Source organism: Geotrypetes seraphini, chromosome 15 (assembly GCF_902459505.1).
Source record: "Geotrypetes seraphini chromosome 15, aGeoSer1.1, whole genome shotgun sequence".
Classification (NCBI taxonomy): domain Eukaryota; kingdom Metazoa; phylum Chordata; class Amphibia; order Gymnophiona; family Dermophiidae; genus Geotrypetes; species Geotrypetes seraphini.
Window position 1 is genome coordinate 6,032,028 of NC_047098.1, and position 20,662 is coordinate 6,052,689.

At 42.9% G+C, this 20,662-nt stretch overlaps 1 protein-coding gene across 5 annotated transcripts in view; it reads left to right on the forward strand.

Annotated features, from left to right (window-relative positions):
- PHC2 (polyhomeotic homolog 2) overlaps positions 1 to 20,662 on the forward strand; it is a 150,880-nt gene that overhangs the window by 97,844 nt on the left and 32,374 nt on the right. For all 5 annotated transcript variants that reach the window (XM_033922373.1, XM_033922376.1, XM_033922377.1 and 2 more), the window contains 2 exons: positions 7,089 to 7,567; positions 11,008 to 11,167. In XM_033922373.1, the coding sequence (XP_033778264.1) occupies positions 7,089 to 7,567; positions 11,008 to 11,167 (639 nt within the window). The remainder of the gene's footprint in view (positions 1 to 7,088; positions 7,568 to 11,007; positions 11,168 to 20,662) is intronic.

Genomic DNA, 20,662 nt, shown 5'->3' on the forward strand with positions numbered 1-20,662 from the left:
AAGCCGGACTATGGTGGAGAGAAGGGGAAAACCTGGCCTTTGTGGAGCCCCCTAAAGCCATGGGGTTGAAGGTAACGTGTCACGTGAGGTCCCCAAAATATTGGGAGTTCTCGGGCACCCACAGCACTGGTGCCTATGCCCCTATGCAGCACTTCCTGACTGGTGAATCGATGCAAATAGGGCAGCACTACTGCCCACCAACCTAGCCTATAGATTAACTGTTCCCCTTAACTGTATCCATGACATCCTGTTTGTTTGCCTTGTCTGTTTTGATTGTAAGCTCTTTCGAGCAGGGACTGTCTTTTTTTGTGACTCTCTACAGTGCTACGTACATCTGGTAGTGGTATAGAAAAAATAATAGTAGTAGCAGTAGTAGTAGTAAATACCGTGTTTCCACGAAAATAAGCCCTAGTTAAGATCGACCCCCGAAGCCACCCTGACACTCCCCAACTCCATCCCTAACGCTAGTGCTGCTTGATTTGCCAATCACCTCTCCCTCTCCTTCACCCCAATTCTTCCTCTTTCCTTTCTCTCCCCCCCCCCCCCATGTGCAGCATGTTTCCTCGGCTCTCACCCATCCCTTTGTGCAGCAGCTCCGAGGCCTCCAAAAACAGCATCAGCACTATGAATGGGCTCCCTCTATAGTGTCTTTCTATTCCTCCCTCCCATCCCTATATGCAGTGTAACCCCACCAACCCTCTCCCACTGTGAACCTGACATACTTCCACTCACTCCGAAGCCTCCAAATCAGCAATGGCGGCAGCACTCTGAACGGACATCTTGGCGGCCTTCCCCGCCAGGGGCTTCCCTCTGCCGCATCACTGAAGGCCGTGAAGCAATCCATTCAGAGCGCTTCTGCTGGTTTGGGAGGCCTCAGAGCTGCTGCACAAGGGGATGGGTGAGAGACGAGGAAAGATGCTGCATGGGGGGGGGAGGGGGAAGAGAAAGGAAAGAGGAAGAATTGGGGTGGAGGAGAGGAAGGAAGAGACGATTTGTTATACACGAAAAAAAATGTCATTCCCCGAAAATAAGCCCTAGTGTATTTTTTGGAGCACAAATTAATATAAGTCCTGGTCTTATTTTGAGGGAAACACGGTAGCACCTAACGTTTAGGCTCCAGTCCACACGATTGTCAGTCAACTCCCAGTTAAAGTGGTTGGACTGTATTTTCAACTCATTTCTATAAGTTATTTTTGGGCCAGAAATTTTGGTTTGCTTCAAACCTATGTAGCTTACACAGAATCAATGAAAAAAATATTTCTAGGTGCCACGAGGTTTTATCTCTAGGTCTTTCTTTTTTTTGACATAGCCTTGCAAATGTAGGCTTAAACGGCCTGATTCTATAAACAGCACCTAACCACGCCTAACATTTAGGCGCCAATCAAAGGGATTGTCCATGAACTGCTAGGCGTCCTTTATAGAATCACACCTAGTGGTGCCTAGGCATTCTTAGTCGTTGAGGTAGGCACCAATATATTAGGCCTGGTTTTACCTGGCCAAATTTACCAGTTCTTATCTCACTCGCCTAACAGTGCCTAAGTTTACCATGCCTGTTATCCACACCTACTTTTAAGGTAGGCGGCATTTAGAGTCTGAGGACACCTGGACTTAGGCATCACTAGGCACTATGTGGCTATACGTACTTAATGCTCATTATCAATTAAAGTTTTTAATGGCTTAGTCAATTACCACGCCAGTTTAAAAAATTAAGTTACATGCAGATTTAGGCTATACGTCACTAGGCCTCATAATTTTTTTCCAGGAGAATGGGGCTGGCTGAGAGTCTTGTGTTTTGGGGGTGATTTAAGTCAGTGTGGGGTTCATTTGTACTAATTGTGCCTTGCTGTGTTTTTCTTCCCTTTATGGCTTGTACTTTATTCCTAGGGGTATTCTGGTCAAATAAATTTAAAAATATGCATAAACATTTGGAAAATTTTGTGCACAATATTTAAAATTCTGCACAGAATTTCCTAGCATAAAGCCATGTTCCTTTCCTACCCCAGGTCTGACACCACCTCCTCAGACTCAACACTACCAAACAACCTCTCTCCCTGGATATCACCTTTTCTAACATCTAACTTAGCTTTAATCTCTCCTTAGGCTTTATCGCCTCCACCACACCCCAATCCACCAGGCAGGTTCAAATCCCAGCTTTCTCTGCTCTCTCTCCCTCCAGAATTCTCTTGAACCCCAACCCCCCCCCCCCAGCAATAGTCCCAACTCGCTTCCTCCTCCCCTATATCCCACACCACAAGCCACACATGTGCTGCTTTTTCACACACCCCTCTCTATTCCCAGGGTATACATTCCTTGTTTGCGCTGTCTCTTTTTCTTCCTCACCCTCCACTATCCTGCTGATTACATAGCAAGAGGAGGAAGAGAGTGACTCTGCATTAGACCATGTCATTTTCCTCTGCTGTCCTGAATGTGACTGCCAGTATGAACTGCACAAGGACTCTGTACAGCTCTGTGACTGAAATTAGCAGCTGGAATTTGGGCAGAGGAGGGAGAGGACACAGCCTACTGTGCAACCACTATTGTCATCCCCTTTTTGGCTGATCAACATAAAGGATGAGGAAGGAGGGAAATCCATGAGAATCACTGGTACATCCTGGTTCCTGTGCAAAATTCTGTCCAACTGCTTTGTGTTATATGCGTAAAACGGGAAACCCCCTCCCCATAAACTATAACACTATACTTATATTTATATATATATTTTTTTTTTTACCTGGCCAGCCGAATCAGTTATTTTTCCCTTTTGCTTTCTCTCTTCCCTCCCCTTCCTAGAGTCCTCTGTGAACCAGGAATCTCTCCCTTTTGCTTCCTCTCCTCCCCCCCCACTGTCCTTAATTAGTTTCTGAATCCAATCCAGCAGCAATTTGCATCTGGGCCTTTCCTCTGGCGCAAACATAGGAAGTTGCATCAGAGGAAGCGGGACACCCTAGGTGAGGTCCATGATACTGCTCAAGGCTGACTGTGTGAATTGATGATGGATTGGATTCAGAAACAAAGTAAAAGGACTATAGGGAAGGGAGGGGGAAGAAGAGGAAGAAAATTCAGATATCTCTTCTACTGTATTTGCAGAGGATTGTAGGGATGGGAAAGGGAAAAATGCAGAAGCTATATTTTACATATATAACACATATGTATTATACAGGTCTCTTGTTTTTTTACATTGGCATGCAAGTAGTTATTTTTATACCAGTACCAATATACAGCCTCTTTGTTCCTCTCCGCTGTCAGTAATATAAACCATACCAAAATAAACAGCGTTTATATTATTCTCACTATATTCAATACAAACAATTTTTGAAATAATTTTTTTAAGTCTTCAGAATATGCCAACCACCAGCCAATTGATTCTAGGCTCGGGCACTCAAATGGCAAGTTCATCCTCATAAGACTTGTTTTTATATATTTATGCATTCTAAGTGCAATAAATAACTTCTACAAATTCTTATTTTAAAAAAAGAAAAAACTTGTACTTCGCTTCATGCATTATTTCTGCATGAGAAGTATATTAACTCTTCTTAAAATGTCGGGTGGGGACCTGTCAGCTCCGACATGTTTCGCCCAAAGGCTTTCTCAAGAAGTCCCCCCATCAATATTGTTCTGCACCATCCCGACTGAATTTCTTTAGGCTAATCCTTTTAATTTGTGGACCAGGGATATGGATCTTTGTATTATGGTGGGGGTTTTTTTGCTGTTTGTTTGTTACAGTTCTGGATTACACACTTGGGTGTTAATACCTTGCTGTTAAATATGTAAATGCAAATTTCCAAAAAATTGTGAGGCATGCAGTTAGCATGCGCTCTAATCCCTGGCCCTGCTTCCCATATGCTGCCAGTGCACACCATGAGTGATGGGTCTCTTGAAGTGCAGATGTAGACCTCAGGGTAGAGGGGTGGATATCTGTCCCTCTGGTGAATGTAGCAAACGAGCCGAGCTGTCGGGGGTTTCTGTAGGGAGACTTGAGAGCAGTTCTGAGTTTTTGGGTAACACACCTCCTTCCGTCTTTAAACATTGTGTTACCCATATGCTAATTTTATGGATAAGAAGTGGGATGAAATAATTAGTGCTAGGTGAAAGTTTCCTACAAAAAACAATCTCACAGCAGTCACTTGGTATCTGTTCTCAAGCTGTACCTAGGCAGACTTCCTCTGTGTGTTTGTCCTGCTGTAAGCAGCCCCCTTGATAAGGACTCGCCACTCTCTGTGACCATGTACTGGTTTCTCTGGAAGGACAATATAAACAGTTCAATAAAGTGCCACCTCCGGTTTGAGTGTGTTTTTAAAGTCTAACACATAGAAATAGAGAAAAATGAAGGCAGCTAAAGACCATATGGCCTACATCTATTATCCCCTCCTCTCCCTTAGAGATCCAATGTATTCATCCCACGTTTTCTTGAATTCCACCGGGAATTCTAACATTCACCACCCTTTCTCTGAAAAAGTATTCAGAGGTTACTTCTGAATCTATCCTCATTCACCTTCATCCTATGCCTCCTTATTCCAGAGTTTCCTTTCAATTGAAAGAGACTCGCCTCATGCACATTTATGCCATGTAAGTATTTAAATGTATCTATCATATCTCCCCTCTCCCGCCTTTCTTCCAAAGTATACATATTGAGATCTTTAAGTCTATCACCGTACATCTTCTACTGAAGACCACCAACCACTTTAGTAGCCTTCCTCTGGACCAACTCCGTTCTGTTTATATTTTTTTGAAACTACAGTCTCTACAATTGTACACAGTATTCTAAATTAGGTCATTATCCTGGGACAAGTAGGCAGCATTTTCTCACATGTGGGTGGCATCATCCATGGAGCCTGGTAGAGACAGTGCTAAAAGTGTACTATCACTTTAAACTTCTTAAGAAGCTTTTTTATTAATTTTTATTAATAAAGCAGCCCAGACAAACCAATAAACAGTAAGCATAAGAAACCAGGACCCAGCCAGAATAGAAATGGTCCAAGAATGGGAAGGCAAATACAACCATAATCAAGAAAAACAATGCCCACAAGAAGAAAGTAGGCCAGAAGGCGCCTGCGAGGAAGATAGAGCAAACAACAATCATGAAGAAATCCCTCATTTAGAAGCCAATAACATTCTAGAAGTTAAACCACAATCTCCCCCCCCCACACACACACACCCATACCAGCAAACAACCCCCTCCGAATCAGAACACACTAACCTCACCAAACATACCCCACGCATACTACATACAGATACCAATCATACTGGCTTGAGAGTGTAACAGAGTCAAAGCGGGGTAACAGAGATAGCTGGCTCAGCCTCAGCTTGGAATGCCCACCACAAGGAAACATGAATTTTATTTTTTTTAATAAAGAAGAATAGTGATAAAAGGCTCTAACATTTTCTTTTTTTTATATGTCATTTTTTTATATGTCATTACAAGCTGGATTGTAAGTTCTTCCAAGCAGGGACCATCTATTAAATATCAAAATGTACAGCGTATGCCTTTTAATGCTTTATAAGTGATAAATAGTAGTAGTAGGTGGTAGTGGTGGTACCGACCCTGAAATTTGGATACCCCTATAGCAGTGTTCTCTGGATTAGAGGCCAACTGGGTTTCAGTTCCAGAAACTGGCCTGAAATTCATGTTTGGCCTTATTTCAGTTTTGCCTAAAAAACTTTTCCATTTTCGTCTGGAATATAAATTGTGTGCAACCCCCACTCCCTCCTGACTCACCTCTCCCTCCTCCTCCTCCTCTTGATTCCACCTCCCCATCCAAAAAGAGCCCCCCTTTCTGAATCTACCCTGCAGCGGCATCCTTCTAGGCCTACCTTGTTGGTGGCTAGTGAATGTAGGAACATCCCTACTCACTTTTGCATATGGCCAGCTCTAGGTCAAAATGGCTTCTGGGACTTCTAGTGGCAGTCTCGGCAGCCACTTTGAGATTGGAACTGGAAAGGGCAGGAGTGACAGGATTGCTCCTGTGCGTGCTGGTTTCAATGTCAAAATGGCTGCTGGGCCTTTCAACAGCAATCTTGGAGGCTATTTTGATCTGGAACCAGCCATGCACAGGAGCCAGCGGTGATGCTCCTTTACCCTCTACCCACCAGTGACAAGGTAGGCCCAGAAAAGGGGGCTGCTGCCAGGGAGGGGGGATGGGTTCTAGAGGACAGATGCTGCCACGAGTCTTGGAAGGGTCTGCTGTTGGTGGGTGAGTTTGGGAGGGGGGCTCTTTTTGTTCAGGTGGGGCTATTAGGGCAGTTTTGTTTCAATCTTCAGTTTCTATTGAAACCAAGCAGCCAATTTCCATCATGGATTCTGTTTTTGATCAGACTCTGCTCAGGATTGCCCTGAGCTGAGCTGATAAGTTTGCACTGTAATGTTAATTTAGATGTCTGTTAAGGTCTCTTGGGCCACAAGTTATAGGGCTCAGAAATTGTTTTCTTGACTCACCAATCCTACAGTTGCCTTAGATTTTCCTAACATGTCATAATTTTCTCTCTTTGACCTGATGGTTTCCCTTACTCTCTCTTAGTCAGAACTAGTGCTAGAATTCTGGTACCTTGAGTCCACAAGCCTCTATTCAGTTCTCTAAAGGGATTTTCATCTAATTTTGAAAGACTCTAATTTGCCTGGGAGTAGAGAGCTGGGAGCCAGGCACCATGGACTCTATATTCAGCCATCAGGTGTCGCTATTAACAAAGACCTGAGTGGCATTCAGTCAGGACCCTACACAGCACTGCCACTGAACATTATAATTGGTTCATTCTACTGTGTCTCATAAAATAAATGGCTGCAAAGGGAAATATTCATTTTGTTGCAAGCACTTGACTGTCACAGGAAGCAATAAAACAATAAATTAGCCCCTTCTCAGTGCTGTCAATGTGGGGAACATGCCATTTGTGCTGCAGCTGCTGGAAAATGGTTTTCAAGTGTTAGACTGTTTCTGCCTGTAGATTTGGTGCAGATGCAGCTTTTTTTTATTTCCAGTCAGGGAGGTATGAAAATGGATCTGTGGTGAAGTAGTATTTGCTGCCATAAGCTAATGGTGATTTTGGCAGGGATTTGGATCCCACACTGCTGACTCTTCTGGTTTTCTTTTTCCTCACAGCCTACACCCAGCTGCAGCCTCATCAGCTGATTCAGCAGCACCAAAAGCAAATCCAGCACCAGTTTGTGATCCAACAGCAGCAGCACATCCAGCCCCGAACCCAGCTCATCCAGGGCAACGCCCCAACACAGCTCCTCCAGGGCAGCACCCCAGCACAACTTCAGCCTCTAACACAGCAACCTCAGCAGGTCCAGAGCCTAATTGTGCCCCCTATTATGCCACAGGCACAGATACAAATCCAGTCCCACCAGGCTTCACCTCAGACCCAAGCCCCCACAGCTCTGCATCAGTGTCCTCTCCCTAGTCTGCACAAGCCATGCGCCAGTCAGCAGCCTGCGGCTCTCCATGCATCTGCCGGGTTACAGCCAGTGGCTCCAGTGCAGCCCGGACATGAAACACTGGCTCTGAATGGTCAGCTTTCTCGCAAATTTTCACCAGCCCCAGCAGTGATTCTTCAGATACAGCCCTCTGCTAGTCCGGTGAGTATGGAACAGAAAGAATTGGTCTACACCGTTTGTCTACTCATCATTTACAGTGTAACTTTGTATTGGTAAATGACCATGATCTTTGTTAAATGGCGATAAGGAGCACAAAGGCCCAAGTCCTAGAGATGACAGGCTCTGTATCCTTGTTTTCCAGAAGCATAGCCAGGTTTTGATGTCGGGGAAGCAGAGAGTGTAATAAAATAGACATCAGTGCAAGTAGGTTTATAAAACTGCATAGGCGCTGTTTTCATTGGAAGTCCATTTGAAGGAGTAACCTCTGCTGTGCTCATCATTTAAAACAGAAGAATAGGGATAGTGGATCAGACTAATGGTCCATTTAGCCCAGTATCCTGGTTCCAACAGTGGCCAATATAGGTCACAAGTACCTGGCAGAAACCCATATAATAATAATAATTTTATTTTATATACTGCCATACCGAAAAAGTTCTAGGCGGTTCACAACAAGGTGAGCTAATACATGGGATGCAGATAAAATACAAATTAGAATAATGGACTTAAAAACAGATAAAGACAGAAAGCATTTACAATATAATGCAGGAAATACCAGTAGCAGCATTCCATGCTTCCAATCCAGGGCAAGCAGCGGCTTCCTCTTGTCTATCTCAATAGCAGACTATGGACTTTTCCTCCAGGAACTTGTCTGAACCTTTTTTAAATGCAGCTGCACTAACTGCTGTTACCACATCCTCTGACAACAAGTTCCAGAGCTTAAAAGTGGCACGCACTATGTGGGTGTGTCACATCCTACTATACATAAGAAGTGACATTACAGTGACCCTGGAAGTATTTTTTGAAAAGACCCATTAATCTCCTCTCCCACCCCCCCAACCCCATAACATTACTCTTTCTAAAATATTGAAGGTACGCTTGTCTTGCAGGGAAGCTGCCTTGGATGTAGGAAAAAGCTGGAGGAAGTAAGCAGGGGGATTTCAAATTGAATCCCCACACATACTTTCAATAGTTTGCTCCCAGTGCCACCCATTTTCCTTCAGAGTTAGAGGGTTGGGGAGATTGATTTTTTTTTTCTTTCTCCTTAGTTAAAACCTCCATAGAAATCCTTTTCAAAATTGCCCCCTGACCACTTTCATTGTTTTATTTTGGATCTTATTACCAGGAATGCTTTGGAACGAAAAATGACAGGGTCAGTATGCTGGCTTAGCCAGAAACAGCTCCTGACCAGTTAAAATGACTTGTTCAAGGCTATCCACTGATACGCTGCGGCACTTAACCAGTTACTGCAGCTGAATATCACCACTCAAAGCTTGCTATTTTGTGGGTGGTTGAGGGACAGAGTCGGCACTTACGCAGTTAAGTGCTGAACATTTAACTGCCTAAGTTTAGCAGTTAGATCAGACTTTATACTGTATAAGTCAATCTTAATGTGGTGTTGCTTATGCAGTTTAAGTGCTAAATATCGCACAACCGCATAAGAGATAATCAACTGTATAAATCTGGATATTAAATGCTGTTGCCCAGACTTGATCCAGCATTGAATATCTGAAAATAACACTGGCGGTGCCCCCCAAAAAATTCACCACCATTGGCTGAATATCAACCCCTCAAATGTTAAGAAGAGGAAAATCAAAATCATAGGTGTAGGAGGTAACATTTTGAAATGGTTTGGGGGCTTTCTGTCTTTAAGATTCTATGGTACAAATTGATGGAAGAACATCCACAGCCTGGTGTCCTGACTGTGCTGTGCCTTAGGGGTCTCCACTATCCCCTATCCTTTTCAATGTTTATATGACATCATTAAGTGTTCTCTATTTAGGTCCCTGTGAATTTCTTTTTACAAATGCAGATGATATTTTTATACTACAAGAAGTAAGTCTTAAGCGCCTCTCCAGACTGGCACAGCTCACTGATGGGTAATATCTCACCATGACCAGCAGGTGGAAACTGAAATACAAACTTTGGCTATAGTACAAGTTGGGGTGTGCAGTTCCAAGTACACTCGGGCTAGGATTCTCAAAAACTTGCGTTAAAAAGCGAAGGTCTGCTAATGCAGCCATTTGATAGCGAATCTAAAAAAGCGAGACATTCTCAAAAAATTTCACATGCAAATGAGGTCACTGGACAGCAGCGAAGGTTCGCCAAATTTGCATGTGCCCATTGCTGGTGATAGCAATGGGCACATTCACAGAAAAAATGCGTCAAGAAAAAAAACCAAAAAACACAACAGTGGGAGAGATGTTTAATCTCTCCCTCTGTCAACCAACCCGCCTCCCCCCCCCGGCAGCGGGAGAGATGTTGTGTTGATGGGGATTCTCCCATGTACCCCTTTTGTCCTAGATTTACAGGCACTATATGTGCTTGACTTTGGGACTAAACTGATTCTACTACTAGGGGGGAGTAAAGCATGTGTTCTGAAAAGATGTGGATTCTGCAACACCCGGACTGCAGGTTGGGATTGAACACCCAGCGAAGGGAATCCTCCAAGGACTAACAGAAGATTATCCTAGGTAGAAACCTAATCTTCCTTTACTGTAGTATTAGTAAAGGTAATTTAAAATGACTACAACTGATACAGAATACTTCAGCTTGGCTGATTTTTAACAAAAATAAATTCGAACATGTCACGCCCTTCTTGAGATCACTACATTGACTTTTATTCAGTTAAGAGTCAAGTTCAAATGTGCCTGTCTAGTTTTTAAAATATTTGATGGACGATTAGGTGACTCAGTTTGTGCCATTACCTTTAGGCGGTATAAATCCCTGAAGGCATGACCACAAGTTTTAAGCTAAGTATTTAAACTATACACTAAGGTGGAAAAAGTATTTATAAATTTAATAGCAAAGTAGTACATAAAGCCTGACACAATGAATTTGTTTGAGTGCTAGGTGGTACTTCTGAGAGTTAGGTGGGGTAAGAGAATATACACCCTTCCAATCTGAAGTTTGGGCTATACTCTCACAGAAAATTTAACTTGAACTGTTGTGCTGTTTGGTCAATTACCTTTAGGTCTGCCACGACAAAGTCGCTGTAGATCTACTGCTTATAAGCTTTCTTTTCCATCGTTTAAAGATGTTCAGTCAAAAAATCAAGTCTTCCATTCTTGCTTTTTTCTATTTACTACTTTATGGAATGAATTATCCATCAGTCTGTGGTGATGCACTACCTATCCAGTCTTTCTAAAAAGATTAAAGACTCTTGTTTGCTGCTATTTCAGATTATTATTTTTTAATTAATATAGTTATTATATTGTGCAAATTCTTAATGTGAACCACATCGAGCTCTCTTTTGCATAGATGATGTGGTATATAAAACAAAAGATTTAGATTGATCTAGATACCTGGCTAATGATATTGTAATGCATTGGATGGTCTTGCATCAAGCTCCTTTTTACTGATCAGTGATTATGGCTTAAGCTCACATTGATGGCTCCCTGCTGAATTTTTTTTTTCTGTTTTAGGCCCATGCTCCGCCCCAGGATGTCCCTCAGAAAGATTTGCAGCCTACTGACAAGAAGGCTTCTGACAGCCCCCTTTCCCAGCTTCAGAGCACCTTAACACAGTCATCTACAGCAGCCTCAGAACTAGAGGTCTCCCAGCCTTCCAGGCCTCTGCTGCAGGGTAAGATTTGTTCTTTGTTTGTTTGCACCATTAGACTCAATGTTGATCAGTTGGGTCTCTACAAACATGATTCAGGCAGGCTACATGGAAATGATGCTGTTGAAATGGTCATTGATCTCAGTCAGAGACTAGAGTTCTACAGTTTAAACCAGAGGTTCTTGACCAAGGGTTCATAGACAACGGCGCGAAAGACAAAAGCGCGCGCCGACAATTGAGCGCAGCACGTGCCGCCGCGCCGCTCTAAATTATAGTTTTTAGGGGCTCCGATGGGGGGTTTTGTTGGGGAACCCCTCCAGTTTACTTAATAGACATCGCGCCGGCGTTATGGGGGGTTGTAACCCTCCACATTTTACTGTAAACTGAACTTTTCCCTAAAAACTGGGAAAAAGTGAAGTTTTCAGTAAAATGTGGGGGGTTACAACCCCCCACAATGCAGCGCGATGTCTATTAAGTAAAGTGGGGGGGTTCCCCCCCATGCCCCCCGTCAGAGCACTAAAAACAGTAATTTAGAGCGGCGCGGCGGTGCGCTCAATTGTCTGGGCGCGCCTTTGTCCCGGCGCGCTTTTGACCTGACACCAGGAAACAGGACTGTGGAGTTGGAATTACCATTTTGTTCTTTTTTTGTCTTGCTCTGTATTATCTTTGTTTATAAAATGACAATTTTACAGAATATTGTCTCTTTTTATACTTTAATAAAATAAGTTCAATATAAAATCATAAATATTTGAGGCTTGTGTGGATGGGATCAGATGGTTTGCAGGGGCGGAGATGGGGACCGAGCTCACAGGGACAGGGCGGAGACAGGGACAAATTTTTTTCCCTGTGTCATTCACTAATGTGGACAAATGCAAAGTGATACACATTGGGAATAATAACCCAAATCACAGTTACCAGATGTCAGGGTCCACCTTGGGGGTTAGCGCCTGAGAAAAAGATCTGGGTGTCACTGTAGGCAATACAATGAAATCTTCTGCCCAATGTGTGGCGACAGCCAGGAAAACAAGCAAGATGCTAGGAATTATTAGAAAAGGGATGGTAACAAGACTAAGAATGTTATAATGCCTCTGTATCGCTCCATGGTGCAACCTCGTCTGGATTATTGCATTCATTCTGGTTTCCTTATCTCAAGAAAGATATAGCGGCACGTGAAAAGGTTCAAAAAGAGCAACTAAGATAATAAAGGGGATGGAACTCCTTTCATATGAAGAAAGACTAAAAAGGTTAGGGCTCTTCAGCTTGGAAAAAAGACGGCTAAGGGGAAGTCTACAAAATCCTGAGTGGAGTAGAACGAATACAAGTGGATCATGATTTTTCACTCTGGCCATTGCTCAGTCTAAAGCAGGGGTCTCAAAGTCTTTTGAACCCATAGTAGTGTAAACATTTGAAATATGAAATCTGTGAGATGTTGGATGACGCACAATAAACCTAGAAAAGACTGAACATGGTTCTGACTCTGTCTTCTAGTCACATCCCTTTAGACCAGGGGTCTCAAAGTCCCTCCTTGAGGGCCACAATCCAGTCGGGTTTTCAGGATTTCCCCAATGAATATGCATTGAAAGCAGTGCATGCACATAGATCTCATGCATATTCATTGGGGAAATCCTGAAACCCCGTCTGTATTGCAGCCTTCATGGAGGGACTTTGAGACCCCTGGTCTAAAGGGATGTGACTAGAAGACAGAGTCAGAACCATGTTCAGTCTTTTCTAGGTTTCAGCCTAATTTATTGTGCGTCATCCAACATCTCACAGATTTCATATTTCAAATGTTTACACTACTGTTCCATCTATGGGTTCAAAAGACTGTAGGTAATTAGCAAATAGCCTGCAATGTATCCTGCAGGTGGAAAGTACTTTACAAATAAAAGATGCAGATGTTTAATATATATTTGTCAGACCATCTTCACGCCATTGGACATCAAAGTAGTGTGTTAGTATTTATAAAGCAATGAGATTTATAAGGAAGACAGGAAAGAAGTGATTGGTCAACTCATATACCCCACGCATCGATTTCCCTCAGTCCGAATTCCCAAAAGCCAGCTGGGGGGAAAACCCCCCCAAGTTTTAAGTCCCTTTAAAATGTTTATTATGAAGTGTTCTTCTGTAAATGAAATGTCAGGAGTTCCATATTGAGGAAGTCAAGACAGCAACAGCTGCCCAGCAAGTAATCTCAAAATGTATTCAGAGGGGTGAGGGGATCGTGAGCAGTCTAGCCAGCAATGATCAAAGACAGCAGGATGGAACATATGGGGTTAGACAATTGGAAAGAGACTGAGGCTAGTCAGACTGAAGTGGCAGATGAATAAGGATACGCAATTTAATATGAAAACTAACTGGTAGCCAGTGACGTCGTATAAATAGCGGGTTAAGTAACCCATTCAAATTTCCAAGGGTCTGAGATGGCAGTGTTTTACTTAAATATAAGTGAGGAAATGGAGGAAAAAGCAGGCATAAGAATAAGGGGTACAGATGAAGTGATAGTGGGAGATGGTTAATTTAGTGCTGCTGGAATCATAATAGTATGGGTGGCATGGATCTCAAAAGGTCACGAGGTCAGGAAATACTGGAGATATCTTTTGTATTTATTGTGGATACTTGAGAACCAGATTGAGGGTGGGGTCTTCAGGACAGACTTGGAAAACCATTCTTGATAGAGTTTTGTATAAATAGGCTGATAGTTTCAAATTTTATTTCAATTTGATTAATTGCCTAGAAGGAAATAAGTCCATTGAGGCAGAGTACACACAGAAAAGGAAAAGAACTCCATTATATAATGAAAAACACAGAAGAAAAAGAAATAATGTGCTTGGTGCACGTAGACTGCATTCCTATGTAATACTCAGTTCTTGTCTAACCTACGTACCCCAGTGCACTAAGGGTGAATTTGGGCAGGGGCTATCCGCTGATATAGCAGTCCTATTTTTGGCCAGCATAAGTGGTTCAAGCTGAACCAGTACTTAATCAGTTAAGTGTTATCCATCTACACATACCTAGATGGTCAGTACTGGTACCTAGACATGATCTGGCATTAAATATCTGGGCATAAAGCCAGCAATGACAAAAAAAAAAAAAGGCACTGAATATTTAGGAACGGGAAAGAGGTTGGGACTTAATATGCTGCTTTTCTGTGATTACAGCCTAAGTGGTTTACAGGTTAAATGACTTGCCCAGAGTCACAAGTTGCAGAAAGAGTAGTAGATCACTGGAACAAGCTTCCAGTGCAGGTGATCAAGGCCACCAGCGTGCTTGACTTTAAGAATAAATGGGACATTCACATGGGATCCTTTAGAGGGTCAAGATAAGGAACTAGGACATTAGCACTCAGACTTAATGGGGTGGGTCAGTAGAGTGGGCAGACTTGATGGGCTATAGCCCTTTTCTGCCGTCATCTTTCTATGTTTCTAGCGGGAATTAAACCTAGTTCTTCAGGTTCTCAGGCTATAAGACCATAAGAACAGTCATATACTGGGTCAGATCAATGATTCACCTAGCCCAGTTTCCTATTTTCAAAAGAGATCAATCCAGGTCTCAAGTACCTGGCAGAAATCCAAATAGTAGCAACATTCAGGCCAAGCAGTGGCTTCACCCATATCTATCTCAATAGCATAAGAATAGCCATACTGGCTCAGGTCAATAGTCCATCTAGCCTTTAGTGTCCCCTTTCAAGCAGTGACCAGTCCAGGTCACAACTACTTGGCAGAATCTCCAAAGAGTAGCAACATTCCATGCTATCGATCCAGTGCAAGCAGTGGCGTCCTCTATGTGTCAATTGCAGACCATGCACTAAACAAAAAGCATTCACTCCATCAAAAATTACAAAGACTAGGGGGCACTCAATGAAGTACAGGGAAATACTTATAAAACCAATAGGAGGAGAGATTTCAAGATGGCGTCGGATGCACATGCCTGAGAGGGAAACTCCATGTGTAACAGCCTTTCCCGTGTGCAGTTATTGGAAAGAGGAAGGGAGCCCCATGCTCTATCCCTCCGGTAGCAGTGGCCTTCTCCCAGCGACTCAGACAGACGATTCTGTCAAGAGCTTTTTCTTGCTCGGGCGAGCCAGCGTTTCCTGCTTCGGGGGAGAGCCCGATGTCTGCGAGTGAACCCAGCATGCACTCTGACCGAACGTCGCTTAGCCCGGATCAGCAGCAACCCAGAAGCAAGCCAATGGAAGAAGAGACTGAGGTAGCAGAGCCCAGAGTGGAAATGCCGAACCTCGGCAATGGAGGGTCCCCTGCTCTAACTCCCACTAGAGAAGGAGCGATAGGAGAACTATTACATCCACCCTACACCGGGGCAGAGGTGAAAGGTGCTTCAGGTGGGACTACCATCCAATTTGGGGTTTTAGAGAAGCCAGCAAAGATTGACTTAGAAGCTTTATGGCAAGTCATATCGGTTATGGACGCTAACCTCAAATTATCATTTTCAACTTTGAGTACTGATTATGGGACTATCTTTTCTAAAGTTGAGCAACAGGGTTTGGCTTTAACTAAGGTAAATGAAAGGTTGGAGAAACAGGAAGAAAAAAGTTTGTGAAATGAAAGCACTAGAATCTGAACTGGTGAAGGAAAGATCTTTTGTGGCAAGGAAGATGGAAAGTTTTGAAAATCAACTAAGAAAAAATAACCTGAGACTTTTTTTTAAAAACTTTTCCTAAATGTCCTTTGATCTCACCAGTGGAAATGGTATGAAAATATTTTAAAGAAATTCTTGCTATACCAACAGAAAATTTGCCTCCTATTGTAAGGGCTAATTACCTTCAGATAAAGAAATTGAGGTTATAACAGAGAGAAAAACCCTGTTGATAACTTTAGCTTTGGAAAGCAATAGGGAATATATATTGCGATTGTATTTCCGACATATAAATGATCAGTTTTTGGGATCTAATGTTTGTATGTCTGAGAGATCCCAAAGGTGGAGAAAGGAGTTCTTGGCCTGGGAGGAATTTTTTTGTCGAAGTTTCCTGTAAAATGCTTTATTACTTACCAGACTAAAAATTACCTGGTTTTTTTTTTTTTTGAGCCTAAACAGCTGTTAGAATTTATAGAATCAAGAGAGGCTGGTACCCGTAACCAAGATATGTAAACCGGAACCGGAAGTTGCGTTAGAGGAGAAGCTTCCGCCCACATACACGCGACTGCAGGCAGGCTCGGCCGGCTTCAGTGAGTTACTTTACCAATGCGCCGCGAAGGTAAGGGGGAGGGAGGGAGATAGATTCGGTAGGTAGTAAGGAGGGAGGGGGCTGTGTGCGATCAGTGGCCGCGTATGTTCCCTCCCTTAACTGCGGGGACAAGGCCATTTACAGGGCGGTGGAGGGCCTTGTCCCCATGCCCACAATGAGCACTTTTTTCCCCTTCACCATTTCAGTGGGTTACCCGCGGCTAGCCACGGGTAACAACCACCGTGTCATTCTCTAATGCTGACTTGCTGTTTCTCGTTTAAATACTTAGGTTTTCTTGTATTTTATTTCTTGTTGATTTCTCTCAAAAATTGCAGACTAAATAATTGAACTGTTATTTCTTCATTTTTTCTTGTACTTTTAATTTCAATTATGAATCTGTTTCAAGTTATATTATACTTGATTGTAAGCTACAAATAATTTAAAAAAAATAAAACCAATAGGAGGAAATATTTTTTCACTCAGAGAATAGTTAAACTCTGGAATGTGTTGCCAGAGGTTGTGGTAAGAGCGGATAGCGTAGCTGGTTTTAAGAAAGGTTTGGACAAGTTCCTGGAGGAAAAGTCCATAGTCTGTTATTGAGAAAGACATGGGAGAAGCCACTACTTGCCCTGGAACAGTAGCATAGAATGTTGCTACTCTGGGTTTTGGCCACTGTGAGGATGGGCTACTGGGCTAGATGGACCATTGTTCTGACCCAGTAAGATGTGCCTATCCCACGCTTTCTGTCTCCACCACCTTTTCCGGGAGACTGTTCCATGCATCTACAACCCTTTCTGTTAAAAAAAAAAAAAAAATTATTTTCTTAGATTACTGCTGAGCCTATCACCTCTTAATTTCATTCTATGTCCTCTCAGAGCTTCTTTTCAAATGAAAGAGACTCGACTTATGTGCATTTATGCTTTCTAAATGGTGAAATATGAAAAAAACTAAATACTTAGATTTACCATAGAAAATAATAGATAATGGAACACAAACCATAAGTGACAGAGGCATGGAGGTGTGGTTTTTTTTCACAGAAGAGTGTTGGCAGGAGACAGGCTGGAAACAGACCCGAGGCAGATGGTGAGAGAGGAGGTCCTCACCAAACAGCTGGTCCTGTAATCCAGCAGAGAATACTAAATAGATTTGGTTTCCTGCTTGCTAGGAGAAGCAGTAATTCATATTAAAATGACTCTAACATACACTCACTGTCAAGGTTAGTTAAATAGTTAAGAAAAAGTCCCTAGGTGTGTCCTTTCCTGTGACCAGACTTCATGTTCTGGCTGCTCCCTGCTTGTACACAAGTGAAAGAGACCAATGAACAAGACCAGCGGGATATTTATTCAGTGTACACAGAGCAGCCTCTTAGTAGTGCATTATCCCAGGACAAGCAGGCAGCATATTCTTTACGCATGGGTGACGTCACCGACGGAGCCCACGGTACGGACCTTTTTACTAGAAAGTTCTAGTTGGCCGCACCGCGCGTGCGCGAGTGCCTTCCCGCTCGACGGAGGAGAGCGTGGTCCCCAGTTTCTTCGTTTCCGCGGAGCGAAGAAGACGTGCGTTTTTCAACTCCGATTGAAATCCTCTTTTTGCCTTCCCGCTCGCGTTAGCCTAAATACTGGAGTTATCCCTCTTTAACACAGGAGGGGATATGTGTTGGTTCCTTCCAGGCCACAGATGGAGCACATTTCTACAAAGAGGCTTTACTCTCTGTGTCTGGTGTTCTGTTCAAGGTCTAGAGCAGTGGTCTCAAACTCACGGCCCGCCAGGTCCTATTTTGAGGCCCTCGGTATGTTTATCATAATCACAAAAGTAAAAACAGTTTTTTGACATATGTCTCTTTAGCTATAAATTACAATATTATTGTTAAGACTTGGCCAAAAGGAAAGATTTATAAACTATAGAGTTTTACCTCATGCAAAACCATCATTTCTTTAATAAGACATTAACTATTTTTTTCTGAGGCCCTGCAAGTACCGACAAATCCAAAATGTGGCCCTGCAAAGGGTTTGAGTTTGAGACAACTAGTCTAGAGCAGTGTCCACCAAACTTTCTCGAGCTGCAGCACACTAAAGGTAGTGGCCGTGGCTTGAGGCACCTGCGAGTGCGCGGATATCGCCCTGATGACATTACGCGCATGCTTATTATCATCATGTCGATGTCCGCATGTGTTTAAAGGCCCTCCAGGTAGGTCCTAATATGCCAGTGGGGGGGTGGTGACAGAAGGGAAGAGGGCCAGAGAGAAGAATAGGTGCCGGCACCCACTGATTGCCTGCAGGACATGCCTCTCGCCATGAGAGGCACATCCTGTAGGCAGTCAGCTGGCAGCAGCGCCTCGCCTCCCCAGTGTACCGCGGCATACCTCCCCAGTGTACCTGCCTTGGCACACAGTTTTGAGATACACTGGTCTAGACCAGTGGTAGGCAATTCCGGTCCTCGAGAGCCACAGGCAGGTCAGATTTTCAGGATATCCACAAAAAATATTAATGAGATAGATTTGCATCTCAAGGAGGCAGTGCATGCAAATCCATCTCATGCATGTTCATTGTGGATATCCTGAAAACCTGACCTGCCTGTGGCTCTCGAGGACCAGAATTGCCTACCCCTGGTCTAGAGGGATAATTGAAGGGGTGACTAGGACAAGGTATTTGTTGGGAGCATGTTTCATGCTCAGACACTTCTACCTGAAGTGGAGAGAGAGTTTGGAGATTCAGAGTAATGGCATGGGGAAGAAAGACTGAAAGGACTGAGAGTAACTCTGGCAAATAAAACTCGAAATGCTTTGTAAATAATTCATGAAAAGAACAGTGGGTAAATTTTGAATCTAAAATTAATGCGCTGAGGTTAGGAGATTGCGTTTAAACCAGTATCTCTTTGTATGTTGTTATATTTGTGTGACAAATGTCTTTCTTTTGACTTCATCTTGTGCTTATGTGAAATACAAAAAATATATATATTCCTGTTTAATAAATATCTCAGAAAACTGTAGAGCCCCAGAATGGAGGGAAAAGTTTATTTTAACCTATCTATATATATATATATATATATATATATATATATATATATTTATAAATTATGATTAAAAAAAAAAATAATATATATATATATATATATATATTATTTATTTATTTTTTTTTTTTAATCATAATTTTACAAGCACATCATTAACACATCATCAGATACATTGCAAGTAAGAATCAATTACATAAACATGCAGGTAATTAAACATAAGAACATAAGAATTGCCGCTGGTCCATCATGCCCAGCAAGTCCGCTCACACAGTGGCCCTTAGGTCAAAGACCAGTGCCCTATTTGAGTATGGCCTTACCTGCGTACGTTCTAACCTTTTCTTGAATCCCTGGAGGGTGTTTTCCCCTATAACAGCCTCTGGAAGAGCGTTCCAGATTTCTACCACTCTCTGGGTGAAGAAGAACTTTGTATGGAATCTATCCCCTTTTAATTTTAGAGAGTGCCTTCTCGTTCTCTTCACTTTGGAGAGGGTGAACAATCTCTCTTTCTCTACTACGTCAATTCCCTTCAATATCTTGAATGTTTTGATTATGTCCCCTCTTTTCAAGGGAGAAGAGGCCCAGTTTTTCTAGCCTCTCATTGTACGGCAACTCCTCCAATCCCTTAACCATTTTTGTTGCTCTTTGGACCCTTTCGAGTAGTACTATGTCCTTTTTCACGAACAGCGACCAATGTTGGATGCAGTTTTCCAGTTTGGGGCGCACCATGGCCTGGTACAGCAGCATGATAACCTTCTCAGATCTACTTGTGATCCCCTTCTTAATCATTCCTAGCAATCTGTTTGCCCTTTTAGCCGCTGCCGCACATTGAACGGACTGCTTCATTGACTTGTCTACAAGCACTCCCAAGTCTCTTTCCTGGGGGCTCTCTCCGAGTACAGCACCGGATATCCTGTATTCATGCATATGATTTTTGTTACCAACATAAATCATCTTGCACTTATTCATGTTGAACCTCATTTGCCATTTCGCAACCCATTCCTTGAGTGTATTTGTCTCGTTGTAGATCTTCGCAATCTTTCTGTGTCCTCACTACTCTGGATAACTTTGTATTGTCCGCAAATTTAATCACCTTCCTCGTCGTACCAATTTCCAGGTCGTTTATAAATAAGTTGAAGAGCACGGGCCTGAGCACTGGACCCTGAGGCACTCCACTCGTGACACTTTTCCAATCCGAGTATTGTCCATTTACCCCCCCCCCACACACACACACACACACTCTCTGTTTCCTATCCGCCAACCAGTTTTTAATCCACGTGAGTATATCACCCTCAATGCCATGGCTCACAATTTTTCAAAGTAGA